This window comes from Gymnodraco acuticeps, unplaced genomic scaffold (assembly GCF_902827175.1).
Source record: "Gymnodraco acuticeps unplaced genomic scaffold, fGymAcu1.1, whole genome shotgun sequence".
Classification (NCBI taxonomy): domain Eukaryota; kingdom Metazoa; phylum Chordata; class Actinopteri; order Perciformes; family Bathydraconidae; genus Gymnodraco; species Gymnodraco acuticeps.
The window spans coordinates 1,848,704-1,863,094 of NW_022990047.1; the positions used below are offsets into that span (position 1 = coordinate 1,848,704).

The following is a 14,391-nucleotide window of genomic DNA, read 5'->3' on the forward strand; positions in this document are numbered from 1 at the left end:
CATTACTATATGTGCTATGGAACAAATACCATGGTACATACCATGGTACGTACCATGGTACATTACTATATGTGCTATGGAACAAATACCATGGTACTATAAAATATACCATGGTACTATCTGTCAAAAAATAATGTGGTACATGTACCGTGGTAAATATACCATGGTACTATGGTACGAGTACTATGGTAACATAGCTGTTGGAGGGCTTGATATCCCACTACCCCTGGCACCATAACAATTACAATGGTAAATACATATGTTCTTGTATTTGTGTCACACCTGTACCAAACTGTAGATACTGTAGAATGTACAATGGTAGGCTATATCAAATAAAAATAATGGACTGAGGCAAATATAAATAATACATGGATTCAACATGTATTAACACGTATTAACATTTTTAATTTAAACTACAGAACATACAATATTGAATGCAAACAAACATAATGGCCTAACGTGGCAGAACAAATTGATTTTTTAAAATGTTTTCCTTTTGAGGATCTTCGCCGAATTGGAGAGTTTCTGGCGTATATAGCCCTTGATCTCCGCCTCTGTCTTCTCTTTGAAGACAGATTTAACTTCACCTAAAGAGAGAAAGAAATAAAGAAAAGGGGAATTAACAGATGAAGAGACAAATTACAAAAACAGACAGTCAGGTAGACAGCAGGGATGCAAACTCATCAGGTATGAAAAAGGTGACAAGGATCCGAGTCCCCCGACCACCACACCCCACGGAAAATAGGCTTTAAAATGAGGAATAACAGGATGTTAGAAGTACGCCAGAAACGCCAAAGAGTCACATCTAATAGAAATATATAAAAGCATTTATTTTAATTGTGTCAGTTTATAATTTTGGCAGCACTGTTGAGCATTTTGAAAATGTATTTTCATGCCTCTGTTCAAGGCTTAGTCTTTCTATCTGTATAGCCACTGGTGTTAAGTAACTACGTTCATAAACTCAAGTACTATACTTGGGTACAATTTTGAGATACTTGTACTTTACTCAAGTATTTCAATGTTTTGCTACTTTGTACTTCTACTCCACTACAGTTCAGAGGTAAATGGTGTACTTTTACTCCACTACATGTATTTAATTCCTTTAGTTACTTTACAGATGTGGATGAATGATGTGAAATATAATCAATTGTTAAATCAGACTTTAGTTCCACCTGGAGTAAATCCACAAGCTACCCTGCAGTATTTTATTTATCGTACGATAAGTCAATTAATTGCTTATCGCGACAGGCACACAATAAAACAGTGGAAACAAGCATGTGTTTGACTTTCATTAGTGAATGAAAAGTTGTGCCCTTTATAGTTTATGTCCAAGATTGTGTATTTGTATATATTGTATATATATCCTATATATATATGCTAAGGTCCCGCTGCTGACACGATAGCAGTCATTTAGTGCGCATATGTGTAATTAAACCCATGATATCAAAATCTCACTCCAGCCAAGGACCCAAAGTTGGCAACCCTGTAATATATAAAAAAATAACACCATGTGCGTCATGATGGCACAAACAGCTCGCGGCCACACTAATGACTTACAAACAATCTTCGTGAGTTCAGCAGAAGGAAGGGATGGTCGTGTCTCCCCCCTGCTTGATGCCCCAAGCCCAGTCACGCTGTGAGCAGCCATAAACGCTGTTGTGTACAGACCATGCATTAGGTCGTTGGTGTACTTAGCTGCTGTGGACTTACTGCACCGATCTTTTATGGCTTGTTTAATATCCTAAAAACATAAAATAAGTAACACACTGTGTCATATTATCAGGACATGATTTGAAATAGCACTATTGTGTTTCTAAGACAACAATTAAAATCATCCAAATCAATACTTGATAGTATACCTATTAGACAATATGAAACTTACAAGACAGACAGCATCGGTGGAAATCCCACCATCCTCCAAAGGCAGATGTGTTGTGGAAGACTGCTTATTTTAAAAATAAAAACACACAATAATCTTTGTTACTAATAAGAAACTACAGAGAAGATACATAGACATACAGACAGACAGGTACACACATAAACAGAAAATCAGGCAAAGAATGAGAAGCCGGAGCAACATGGCCTTAACGTGGACTAAAATGGTTAACAAGAAACAATGCAATGGCAAAAATAAATATAAATATGGGGAAATATAATTAAATGTTATGAGTTCTAATTTGGATGTTTAAACAATTATGTTTAGGTAATGATTGCACTTCCATCAATTAGTGATCAGTTAAATCAATAATCATCTACTTGATTTATAACCAAGAACAATACTAATAACAATATATAATAGCTGTAATTCATGTGATTACACAACAACCTATCATGTACCTTCAAACTTGGTCCAGCAGTTGAGGTGTGAGCCGTAGATCTTCCTTCCTCTTCTGGTTTTCTCTCTTTAATTGAGTGTGTTCATGAAATAAACAAAGTTTAAAAAATGACAACACAAAGCTGATTTAAAGACATAGCAGATGTAAACAAGTAACAAAACATACCACGGTCTGAGTGTTGCTCAGCGAGCTGCTGCATTGAGGAAATCATCCTAGGGAGACCTACAAATACAGTGATTATTAGCAATATCTCATTGAATAAAGATAACAAGTCTACAGCCAAATTACAGGGGGTAGAATTTACCATCTCAGTTTGGTGTATTGGCATGCTAACATTAGCTAACTAGCCCTAAACAAAGTATATGTATGTAGGGCTGATGGGAATGTCACAAGTTTTTAGGTTATTTTTACATAAGGTGCCAGATGGTGCGTAAGGAAACTACCAACATTTTCAGGTTTTGATTTACTTTGAGGGATATATGGATATCTGTAAAAAAAAAATGCATTATAGCAATTGTAGAGACATTTAACTTAAAACAGAAAAAAAAGCTGGGATTCAACAATTGGAAATTGGATTCGTCCGGGGACCTAAAGGTTCATGGCAATCTATCCAATAGTTGTTAATATGTTGAAATAGCCTCCCAACTGAGATACGGGATTGTCCCACTCTCAATAGTTATAAAGATTAACTCAAAGAATAATTGAGAAACAAACAGACGTGCGATCACCGCTAACTGCACTTTAACACAGGGGTATCTCCTCTTGCACTTTGTGCATCTCTTGTATCATCTCTTGCACTTAATATGTTGTTGCTGCTATAGTGTACTGCCATGTGGTAAATACTTGTGTGTGCTGCTCTTGCTCTTTCTGCATATCATGTATTTATTTTTTGCTATGTTTACAAATGTCATGTTCTTATATGTTGTATGTCAGGGACTATGGATGGAATTTAGCTCAAAGCTAAAATCCGGCATATTTACACTTGAAGCATTATTTGTTTTAAGGATTAATTAATGTGCATTGTCCCTATTCAAATAAACGATTAAATGAAAAAATAAAAATGTTGATACATTTGAGTCCAGACTGAAGTGGTGGACTAGCTAGCTAACTGACTGGGAGACAAACATTCTGTAAATTGCAAAACAGCTTCATGCTGCTACTGTGGCTAAAAAATATATTACTGTTAAATCAACATACCTTCAATGATGCTCAAAGCATTCCTGAGGGAATAATTCTCCCTCTCCAGTGCAGCAATCCTTTCCTCCAACGTCCTCTGGTAACTATATTTGTTCACCTCTTGGGCCTATCAAAAAGCACACCATTAAAAAAGAAGGTTAGGTTTAAAAGCCAGTGGTGGAAAGTTAGTTCTAAATAAATTTACTTTTTTTATATACGTGTTTTGAGGATTTAGCAGCCAGGTATGTATTGCACAGTTTAGGTACATTTAGGTCACTGCACTTTGGACTTAGTATAAAACAGATACATTCCTTCTGAAGATCCTTATATTTTTGGATAATATCTGTGGATGACGATGACTCCGGCCTTAGTTTTTTGCTTGGTCTCTCCTGAGAACAGACAACAACATACATAAATATTTGTTTTTGTGTGTGTATCTTCATAAAGTGGTGGTGTTTCGATTTTGAATAACTCACCTCTGACTGTTCCACGTCGTCGTCGTCCTCCAGAAAAGGCCTCCTTTTCTTTGCCCTCTTGCCTTTTCCCATCGGCCCGGATTGTTCCAAAGGTTCTTTACCTTCAACCAGCCGGTTCCTCATCTTGAGGAGTGCACCTTTGTCATCTATTGGAAGCAACAAATATATTCAGCCTATTACTTTGTACAATCCATGTATATATATATATATATATATAATGATAATGATAATGATAGTCTGTATAGGAAAATATAACATATGGTCATGCTACACCCATTAGTATACTTATGATACTTAGCTGATAATACCTAGCCAGGTGATTTAAACTACATATTAGTGGCAGCTGGTGAAAAATATTTTAGGTGGGGCTGTGGAAGATGGGGGGGATGGGGGCATATTTTATACCAGGGGTCTGCAACCTTTTTGAAACTGAGAGCTATACCTGAAGGATAATGAACTATGGAGGCCTGCTTTTTTTGATATAATCTTTCTGAAGAATATAAGTATATTTTTACTAATTACTGTTTCCAATGGGCGACACTTTCTTAGATAAAAAACACTATTTTTTATTTTTAATAATAATTTTAGAACGGATTATAGAGCGCCTTTCATTTAACAGATCTGAGGACGCTGATTGGCTGAAATGTGCTGCCATATTTTTCGGGTAGCAACGGTCAGCGGTTGGCTGCTGCTGCTGCGCTGGGGTGCTTAATTCCTAGGAGAGAGAGGGTAATGATTCTAATGAAACATATAACGGTTTAGATTTGATATACTAAACCAGGGGTACTCAAATACAAATCTTAAAGGTCCAAAATAAATGTTTCAATAAGACAAAGGTCCGTTTATTACGGTCATTCAAACTTTTAAACAATTGCAACAAGATTCTTAACACGAGGTTGCAAAAACAAAAATAATCTGTATGCAGCAGTTTTCATTGTTATTGTGTCTGTGCTTGACCCCTCAGAGTCGCAGAGCTGCACAGTTATGAATAAAGGCAGCTGCACCCTCTTTCATTCAGCATTCCCATTATTGCTTTATAAATGTCTTGCCCCCTTGTGTGTCCACTGAGGTTCGTCAGGCCCAACACATCTTCAACAAACTCCCCCTTTGCCTCATCATAAAAACTCACAAACACCAGCAACTGAGCATTGTCAGTGGTGTCAGTGGACTCACCCACAGCTAAGGAAATGCACTGTGCATTTTTTATTCCATCACAAAGCTGATGAATCAAATCACCAGCCAGTATTTATGTTCTTCTGGTTGCTGTGGAATCTGAGAGGGGGATTTGCTTGATTTGACCAGTTATTTCCTTTTTGTTTGCCTTCAACATGGTCTCCATCAATTCAGTCATGCATTCTTTTATACTGCAGTTATTATCCAGTGGAAAGTCCTTACCTACTGGCCTAGTTAAAGTGGTTACTTTTTTTTGGCTGGGCACACACCGTCTTATTTGACTTTCTCAGGACATAAAACAGTTTTTTGGGGGCAGACCCCCTCAAAGAAAAAAATATATTTACACACGTAAGGTCATCATCTTAAAGGTGGGGTAGGTAAGTTTGAGAAACCGGCTCGAGATACACTTTTTGTTATATTCCATGGAATGCTCTTAACATCCCGATAGCAATGAATATCTGAAGTGCTTTGACAAAAAATCCATTAAAAAATGTCATCTGTGGAAGCCGTGGTACTGTAAAAAGTACAACCAATCCGTTTAGCCGGGCCGGCTAAACGGATTGGATTGCCGCCCTGTCTGTCAGCCTTCCATCTCGTGCACGCACAAATGTATCTCGTGCCCTCATTGGGCGTGCATTGCAGCAGTACTTCAATGACTCGCCAGGCGGCCACTTTCACCAGTCTGCAGACGTCATGTGCGCGTTCGTGTGTGTTGGAGGAGGTGCTCTGTAAGGAAGTGTGAAGGAAGGGGCGGATTCTTTTCGGCTGTGTATTTTCACATTTTAGTGCACTCGAGCCGGTTTCTGAAACTTACCTACCCCACCTTTAATAGTTGTGTATGCTCATCCGTGAGCAGAGCATCACGTTGACATGTCTATTACAGCTGAATGCGGCGATTACCATGTTGTTCAGCAAAACGCCTCACAAACGTATTAAGATCAACAGCTTTAGAGCGTTTTGATTCAATGCTGAGTACAGCCAAACTGACAGTCTCTTCTCTGTCAGTGTAGACCGCAAATACCTCATTCCTTCAGTGCTTGGGTCCGAATGCTTCTCGTTTTGCGCCGTCCAGTTCAAAATGAACTCGCCGCCAATCGTATGTCCACGCTCGCGCCAGGACCGGGGGACGTGCATGACGTGCATCTTGTGCTGCATTCACTTCCACTCGGACATTAGAGACTTTCTCTCATAAATGTCCGATGAGCCACAACTTTTCTTTCAAAACAAAGCTGCCAACTGGGGTGGCAGCTGGGGTGGCAAGGCCTATTTTTAGGGTGTCAGTTGCCACCCCGGTAGGTGAAACTAGGCTACTAGCTACAGTACAGATGGAACTAGATGAGCTGTTAACTCTCGCTCTGAATTTTGTTTTTTTTTAATTCTCGCTCTGACTTAGACAGGTTGAAAGAGACACACACATTTTTCCCACCCGCATTCCGCGAAGACCCGCCCTACTGTGCCTCTGATTCGCAGATTGTTTGGGGGGAAAAAACGCTGACTGGATGCTGAATGTGATTGGACCAAAGCGTTGACAAACACAGGTGGATCACAGTGGAACAGTCAGACATGCAGAGCGCTGTTTGCAGTGGACATAGCGGAGAATTTTGACTTGTTGCGAATGCGTTGTGGCGATGTCTCACATATAATACAGAGAGATAATACATATGAAAACTATAATTTGCTCAGAGTCCGGAGACAGTGGTGGTTCGGTCCGGATCCGGACCGGAGTCCGTAGTTTGAGGATGCCTGTACTAAACAGTATTGTACTCAGGGCCGGACTGGGACAATAAGTCAGGCTGGGAATTATACACCCAGCCAGGCCACTATCAGTTTTCTTTTGTGCCATTTTCCTGGATTTATTTGTCAATATATACAGTGTTGCTGTGCAAATCTATTTAGGCGTTGCTGTGCACATCTAGGAACCTATCCATGTGAACATATTTTAAGTGGAGGTGGACCTGAAATCCTCTAGGGGGGTCCGGGGGCATGCTCCCCCGGTAAGATTTGTTTTAAATGTTGGACTTAAATGCATCAATCTGGTGCACTTTGAGGGGGAAATAAAGAGACTACACCCATATGAAACAGAACTGTATACATTTAAATAATCATAAAATCATAAGAACATGGCCATAACCAATAACATACCATATCCAATATGAAAAAACATTGAAACTTGTTTATTTATTTGTTTTTGGTTCATTTATAGTTGTGAGTGTGTCTGGGCTCCTGAATCAGCCTCACCCGTCTCCCCCTATCCCCCTGCTCCTCTTTGAGGCAGCAGCAAAGACTAGTTTTAGCTCTCAACAAGTTTATAAAGTTTATCCTTTTTTCACCAGTTAACATTTTTTTAAATTATTCATCAATATTTTACTAATCACTCCCCCTTCAAATGGAAATATGTGTTTACATAAATGGTGACCAAACCGTTTGAGACCCACAGAGAACTTAGACTAAGTTAACTATCTAAACACTCAGAGTCCTTTACCTCACCTGAGCTGTAGTTATCAGTCTCTCAGTCTGACAGGAGAGGACTCTCCTCCACCTTGTTGACAGCTCATATCCGTTAGCGCAGCTAGCTAGCATCAGATGCTAACAACAACAATACACGTAACCAGTGCGCATGCTTTCTCTCTCTCGCTCCCTCGCGCCACACATACACACACCCTCCCGAGCTTGAATGACACACAGAGACCAATCGAGGCCATTAGTGTATGATCTGTATGAAAGTGGCCATGTCGGCAGGCCACATCATGTATACAGCCAGTCACCCTCTGTGAGGCAGAGTCAGACCCACATTTGCGCAGCATTGGGTTCACAATACATTAAAAAAAGAAATTCCTCAGGCCAGCAGGCCACTTAACAGGCCAGGCCATCGGGAAACCTCCCGGTCCTCCCGATGGCCAGTCCGGGCCTGATTGTACTTATTATAAATATAAAACTTTCCATATAGCACCTCTATTGACCAGCCGCCACTGCTATATATTAACAAATACAACATAGGCCTAACAACTGTTAATAATGATAAACTGTACATGTATGATCTATTTAAATATGCCAACTTACCGCCAGTTGATAACACTTTCGCAGTCCAAGCTGTCTTTTTCCCATTTTGGGGCCACCAGACAAGATACTCCTTGTCCAATTCAGGATCGTACTCCCCCTCAATTAAATGTAACCGGCCAACTTCGATTGTATAATTTGTAAATTCATAGAGCCCGTACATTTTTGTGTTCAAAAGTAGCTCTAAGTAGTGGAAACAAAGTCATTACAATCCGGAGATTGCAGTTGGCACTGCGGTCTGTATCCTAGCAACGCTAGAGAAGCGGGAAGCGCGAGGCGAAAGTTGGGCACGCGCACGTCACCACTCACCAGCTACCCTCAGCGGCAGAATAATCCGTGCTTGGAAAAAGTTCTTTAGTTTTGATTCTCATTCACAAAAAGAGAGAAAACCTGAGAATGTGTAAAAGATATTTGTCAGATTTAGGTATAGATATTCCCAGGACTACAAAACGGTACCGGAGGACCCATATGGAGGCACAACTTGTGACAGGTAAGGATGCGGGTTTTCTCTTCATATTGGACAAACGGGATGAACTGCCAATATAAGACGTATTTCATTTGGTGGTTTTTGTCTCACATTACTGTATTCAACGAATTATAGCAGAGTATACTACAACATTTTGAAACGTTTTTTAGATGTACATGTATAAATTAACTTAGTGTATACTGCTATTATTCCTATTTTGATAGCAGTAGGGCAATATGTAAATTATGTTATAAAACATATAAAATCAATATTGACTCTAAAAAAGCTGAGACATATATAAACCAACCCTAGCTTTTTGCTGAGATGCCAAATTAAAATGCTCACAATCAATGTGTGTATAAATGTCTGTGTAACAGCTGTGTGATTTTATCAATTTACAGACTCTGACTCATCCAGTGATGAAGCTTCAAATGAAGATCGAATGGTGGGTGAGAGTATGTATTACAGTGACGATGAGGTTGTGTTAGATTCATTAAAATCATGTTATCAGGAGTTATTGTGTAGCCTTTTGCTTTTTGCTTTAACTCAGGCTGATCACCATTCTGGCGGGACATCAGATGACAGAGGGGAGGATCCACATCATGAAATGGTAGTTTTTTGCATCAACTGATCCACAGACTTAAGAAATTGGACTCACTGGTGGACTTAACTATGACTCTGCTACTTGATCACTGATTTTTTTTTTAATGCATTGCCACAAGGTCATCGTTCGTCCGTCATGTACTGTCTTTGTATCCTGCTTGAATGCTCTTTATGCCTGTCTCAAGAATAGCCCCTCTTTTTTTATTGAATTAATTTGATTTCAACTTTTCTGTCTCTCAGAGTGACGATGAAATAGAGATGGCTGCAGACGACGAAGGAACAGATCAACAACATAGCTAGCACAAACTGTTGAGACTCAATTTGTCTGCACATAATATGATGATTTAAATGTGTTTTTATTTATGCTATTATTGTTTTTTTATAACTCACTGTTTGACCATTAACTGTATTTTGTAATGCATGTGTGTTTGTGTCTGTGACTGGGTAAATCTGTATGGATATTTCTAAATATGTGAGTAAAACGCCACATTGAAGCGCTGTATGAACTCAGTTGTCTCATTCAATAACAACATTGAGAACATCTTTATCTAAAGTGTAATTCTTTGGCTATTTTGTGTGAAGATGTGTTGAAAAAGAAGATGAAAAGATATATTACCTAAAGGGAAACCAACTAAAACCAGCAATGAAAAATACTAAACAAGGTATAAGACTTGCATTCACATTTTTTTTTTTAAATGCATACAATGGGACTTGAGTGATTATCATGATACATACCATGGTAATGTCTGTAGTACCATTTGAATACTCTATGGTATACCATGGTACGTACTATTGTATACCATGGTACCTCAGATTTTACCATAGTGTACCATAGTACCATGGTACGTACTATGGTACACTATGGTAAAATCTGAGGTACCATGGTATACCATGGTACGTACTATGGTACACTATGGTAAAATCTGAGGTACCATGGTATACCATGGTACGTACTATGGTACACTATGGTAAAATCTGAGGTACCATGGTATACCATGGTACGTACTATGGTACACTATGGTAAAATCTGAGATACCATAGTGTACCATGGTAGTACCATGGTATACCATGGTACGTACTATGGTACACTATGGTAACATTTCTTATGGGGGTAGGGTTGCGTTCCAATAGTCCATTTAGCTTAGGAACCTTCCTAACCAAGTTAAATGACCCGGAAGTACGTCAGTGGCAGCCATGTTAAGTGCCGTTCCAATTCTCCAAATGCAGAGCCCTAGGCTGCTTCTCAGGTCGACTATTTTCATTTCCTCGCTCCTCGGTCCTCGGTCTCACCGGAAGTTGATTTGCCTGCGCCATCTTGAGTACCGTCCCATGGCTCTTATTTCTGCCGGAGGACCGAGGATCGAGGAGCGATCATGGAGGAGCGATAACCGAGGAACCACCAGACCATCCTCCGATTAAATCCTCAGATACTCACCCCGCCCCCTTACTGTGTATCGCTCACTGATTGGACGAGGCAGTGCATGCACTGATCTGATGCTTCTTGACATGAGAGCAGAGTGAAGAAAATACATGAACCTCACGGGAGTCACTCCTCAGTTTATACCGTGTTTTGTTTCAATTCATGTATCATTTAGTTACAAATATGTGATATATCTGAACAACAAAGAGGTCAAAAATCATTTAATTCATTTTTTGGAAACATTTTCATGATCGCTTTTTTCGTTTTACATTTTCATTTATTGTCATTTCCATTCAGTCAGTCATTAAGTGCTATTGAAATGTTAATTTACTACATATCCAAACAAACAAACAAAGTGTGCAATCCAATGAATGTTAATCTAACTGGGTTTTGATAGATAACATATCTCTTTTTCTTCTCTCAATTATTTTATTTCTATTGTGCACTCTAATCAATATTAATCAAACTATTGTTCGTTTATAAATTTTAAGAATGGCGTTTATCTTTTTTGAGAATTAGTTCTTATTTTATTTATTGGGGTCTACAACAGATGATACAAATGTTTGTGTCAGTAAATGTGTACTAACAGAGGCGGGGGGTGTGTGGAAATAACGGGGACAGAGCTGCTGTCAGACGATCAGCTGTGCAGCGTCATCACAAACGGACGTCGCTTCACGTGACGCTCCGGAGGAAAGGACGTCCCATTGCTCTTAAAACTCATTTCCCTGCTTCTCGTGGTTTCCTTGCGTCCCTCCATGCTTCCCTGGTGGGAGGGACTAAACGCAGGGAAACGACGCAAGTGAGGGAAGCAACGATTTAATTTAATTGACCTGAGAAGCAGCCCTAGAGAGATAAGAGTTACGACTCTTTGATGTCGCCGCCAGCCGGTCACGTGGTTTATGTATGCCGGGATAGTTCAAAACGCACTTCCGTCGCAATGCTTCTCTATGGCAAAAACAGCACAAACATGGTCAAAATAGTCATAGATTAAAACAACGCTGTTATTTTTTAAAGATTGCTTTCATATTTACATGATGTGGTTACACTTTGTATGGATTGGCACTATTTATAAGTTTAGTTATTTAACGATATTTTGAGGGGAAAGTGTGGTAGCACAAGCAGGCTATGTTGCTGTCACTGCCAGGGCAGTCACGTCCGTAGTATAGTTGCGCTGCGCTGTCATGTTCTTCTATGGGACAGACAGACAGCAGCGATTGCGTTATTGAATGGTAAATATATATATTAAAAAAACACACACACCCAAGTACTTTTTCAGCTGTAATTGCATTATTGCATACTTTTTATTGACAGTTTTGCATTTGGAGAGGCAGGGTGACAACGGAAAGCTTGGTAGCCTATTACTTAGATACATTTTTGGATGGAAACGTTTGTGTTCATGTTAAGACTATGAATATCATTTTACCACAACAGTGGATGAACAATTGATATATGTGTTTGAACAAGAACAACAGGAAGAACAAAGTAAAAGGGACAAACAAATGTGTGAACAAGTATTAAGAACAGTGTATGGAAAAAGTGATGTGATGTGGGATGTGTGTTAGAACAAAACAAAGTAAAATGAATGAGAAGGAGAACAAAGAGGGTTAGGGTTCAACAGAAAAAGATTAATTCAGCCAAAAAACACAATTTTGATTAATCTAAAGTGTAAAACAATCTTCAACACAGACCAAATTAGTGCCCTTGGACAACAAAACATATGGTGGGGCAAAGAAACGATAAATTAAATTGAGAGAGTGGGAGACTAAAAATGATTACTATGATAAATATTCAAACTATTTACAGAATATCCTGTTGAACCAGCAACAAAAACAGGTTTGTCAACAATAACGAGGCCACTTTGCCAGGGGGAGGTGATCCAGCGACGAGACAATAAATCAATTCATATTAGGTTCTGTTGAGACACTACAGAATATAAAACCTTCCAAGCCATGACCTCTGCCTGAAATCAGGATCACTCAGAAGAGAATGCAGCACATCAAACTGGAGTCAGGAGTGTGAATAACACATTTTGGCCAAAACAAATAGTTGCTTACCAATACAGTGACTGAACATTGGACACCAAAAAGTTTGACCTCATGTCGTCACGCAACACTGTTACTGCCCTAAGTCATTTCAAGATGGAGGAGTATGATAAGGCCATCAGCTTCCTCCGGGACTCCATCCATCTGTTTCGGGCCTGAAGATCGGTCCCAAGGGCAGCTGGAAACCAGTCCAGACAGGACTGGTGATGGCCACAACAACAATCCTGGAGGTCCAGCATGACCTGTTGAGACAAGGGCACAAATTTGTTCTCACAAGCCGCTTCACTCAAGACTGCCTGGAAAACACATTTTCGTCCATTTGTCTGAGGAACTCTGTCCCAACACCTGTAGAGTTCCAATATGCTCTGCGCGCTGTCACTGTGGGTGAAAAAAAAAAGTGCTAATTATTTTTTTTTTTAAGTGTTTATTTTGTTAAAAATAAACATTTTGGATGCATGACCATGTTTTAGGCTCATCCTTCATTCACTGCTGTAGAGTAGCCTATTCAGTAGGCTATTATTTGTTTAAGACTGAATAATACCTTTGAAGAACAATCATTAAACTAGTGTGTATATAGGCGTGTGGTGCAGTGGGTTGTGAGTTGGGTTGTGAGTTGGTATTCGGATCAGGAGGTCACAGGTTCAAACCCCACTGCAGTCAGCATGTCGTTGTGTCCCTGGGCAAGACACTTCACCCCAGATTGCTCCTGTGGGGATTGCCCACAGTATTGAGTATGTAAGTCGCTTTGGATAAAAGCGTCTAACAAGTGACATGTAATGTAATGTAATGTAATGTATATTACAATACAAAGGAATCTATCCTAGCATGCCATCAAGCATTAAAAAGTAGCGCTAGGCTAGTTGTACAGTACAGATGAGTTAACACGGAACAGTACAAAAAAAACAAGTACAGTCAACATGTCACATAATGAAATGTTAGTATATCCCAAAATTCAATGAAATATTAAATGAAATATTTATCACAAACGCCACCTCATTTCTACTAGTGCTAGCAGTTAAGTCATATCATACAGAAAAAGCCGACTAAGGATGGCTGACACGGTCAGGTTCAGCGGATAAAAACCAAAATAACAATAAAAACACATAATCAATCTAAATCCTGCTTGTTAGTTACCCAGCATCATTGATATATAAGCTGCTAGCGATTCATTACTGAAATCTTACCTTCAAAGCTGACGAAGTCGCGCTAGCTAACTAGCAGGCAATGCTAGCTATATTGGTTGTAACAACCAAGATAAAATATAGATAATTACGCTGTGCATATACAAATGAAGACCAGTATAAGCATCATAAAGGGCCTCTGGTACAATATAGACAGTTGACAATTCAAAAGAGTTCGATATTTCAGCAACTTACCTCTGGAACTCGACGCGCCGTAATGTAAGTGAATGAGGTTCAACGCCCAAATGACAATATTTTGAACTATTTCGATGTCCATACCCCGGAAGTAGGCGCCGCCATTTTTTACAACGGAGGTCTATGGGAGTGTCGTAACTCTTATCTCTCTAGGGCTGCTTCTCAGGTCGATTAAATTAAATCCTTGCTTCCCTCACTTGCGTCGTTTCCCTGCGTTTAGTCCCTCCCACCAGGGAAGCATGGAGGGACGTAAGGAAACCACGAGA

At 39.5% G+C, this 14,391-nt stretch overlaps 1 protein-coding gene across 6 annotated transcripts; it reads right to left on the reverse strand.

The window, feature by feature from the left end:
- Positions 1–358: 358 nt before the first annotated feature.
- On the reverse strand, positions 359–14,189 carry LOC117545779 (BEN domain-containing protein 6-like). Of its 6 annotated transcripts, XM_034215743.1 has the most exons (11): positions 14,126–14,189; positions 13,095–13,127; positions 12,762–12,991; positions 3,989–4,134; positions 3,824–3,901; positions 3,534–3,639; positions 2,502–2,558; positions 2,338–2,402; positions 1,883–1,942; positions 1,558–1,741; positions 359–587 (listed from the first exon to the last, which is right to left on the reverse strand). In XM_034215743.1, the coding sequence occupies exons 3-11, from the start codon at positions 12,778–12,780 to the stop codon at positions 481–483; spliced, it is 822 nt and encodes a 273-aa protein (XP_034071634.1). In that variant the 5' UTR covers positions 12,781–12,991; positions 13,095–13,127; positions 14,126–14,189; the 3' UTR covers positions 359–480. The 6 variants fall into 6 exon arrangements, with proteins under 6 accessions (XP_034071634.1, XP_034071635.1, XP_034071633.1 ...); XM_034215744.1 differs by lacking the exon at positions 13,095–13,127 and having other exon boundaries at positions 14,126–14,186; XM_034215742.1 differs by having other exon boundaries at positions 12,762–13,127; positions 14,126–14,170.
- Positions 14,190–14,391: the final 202 nt, after the last annotated feature.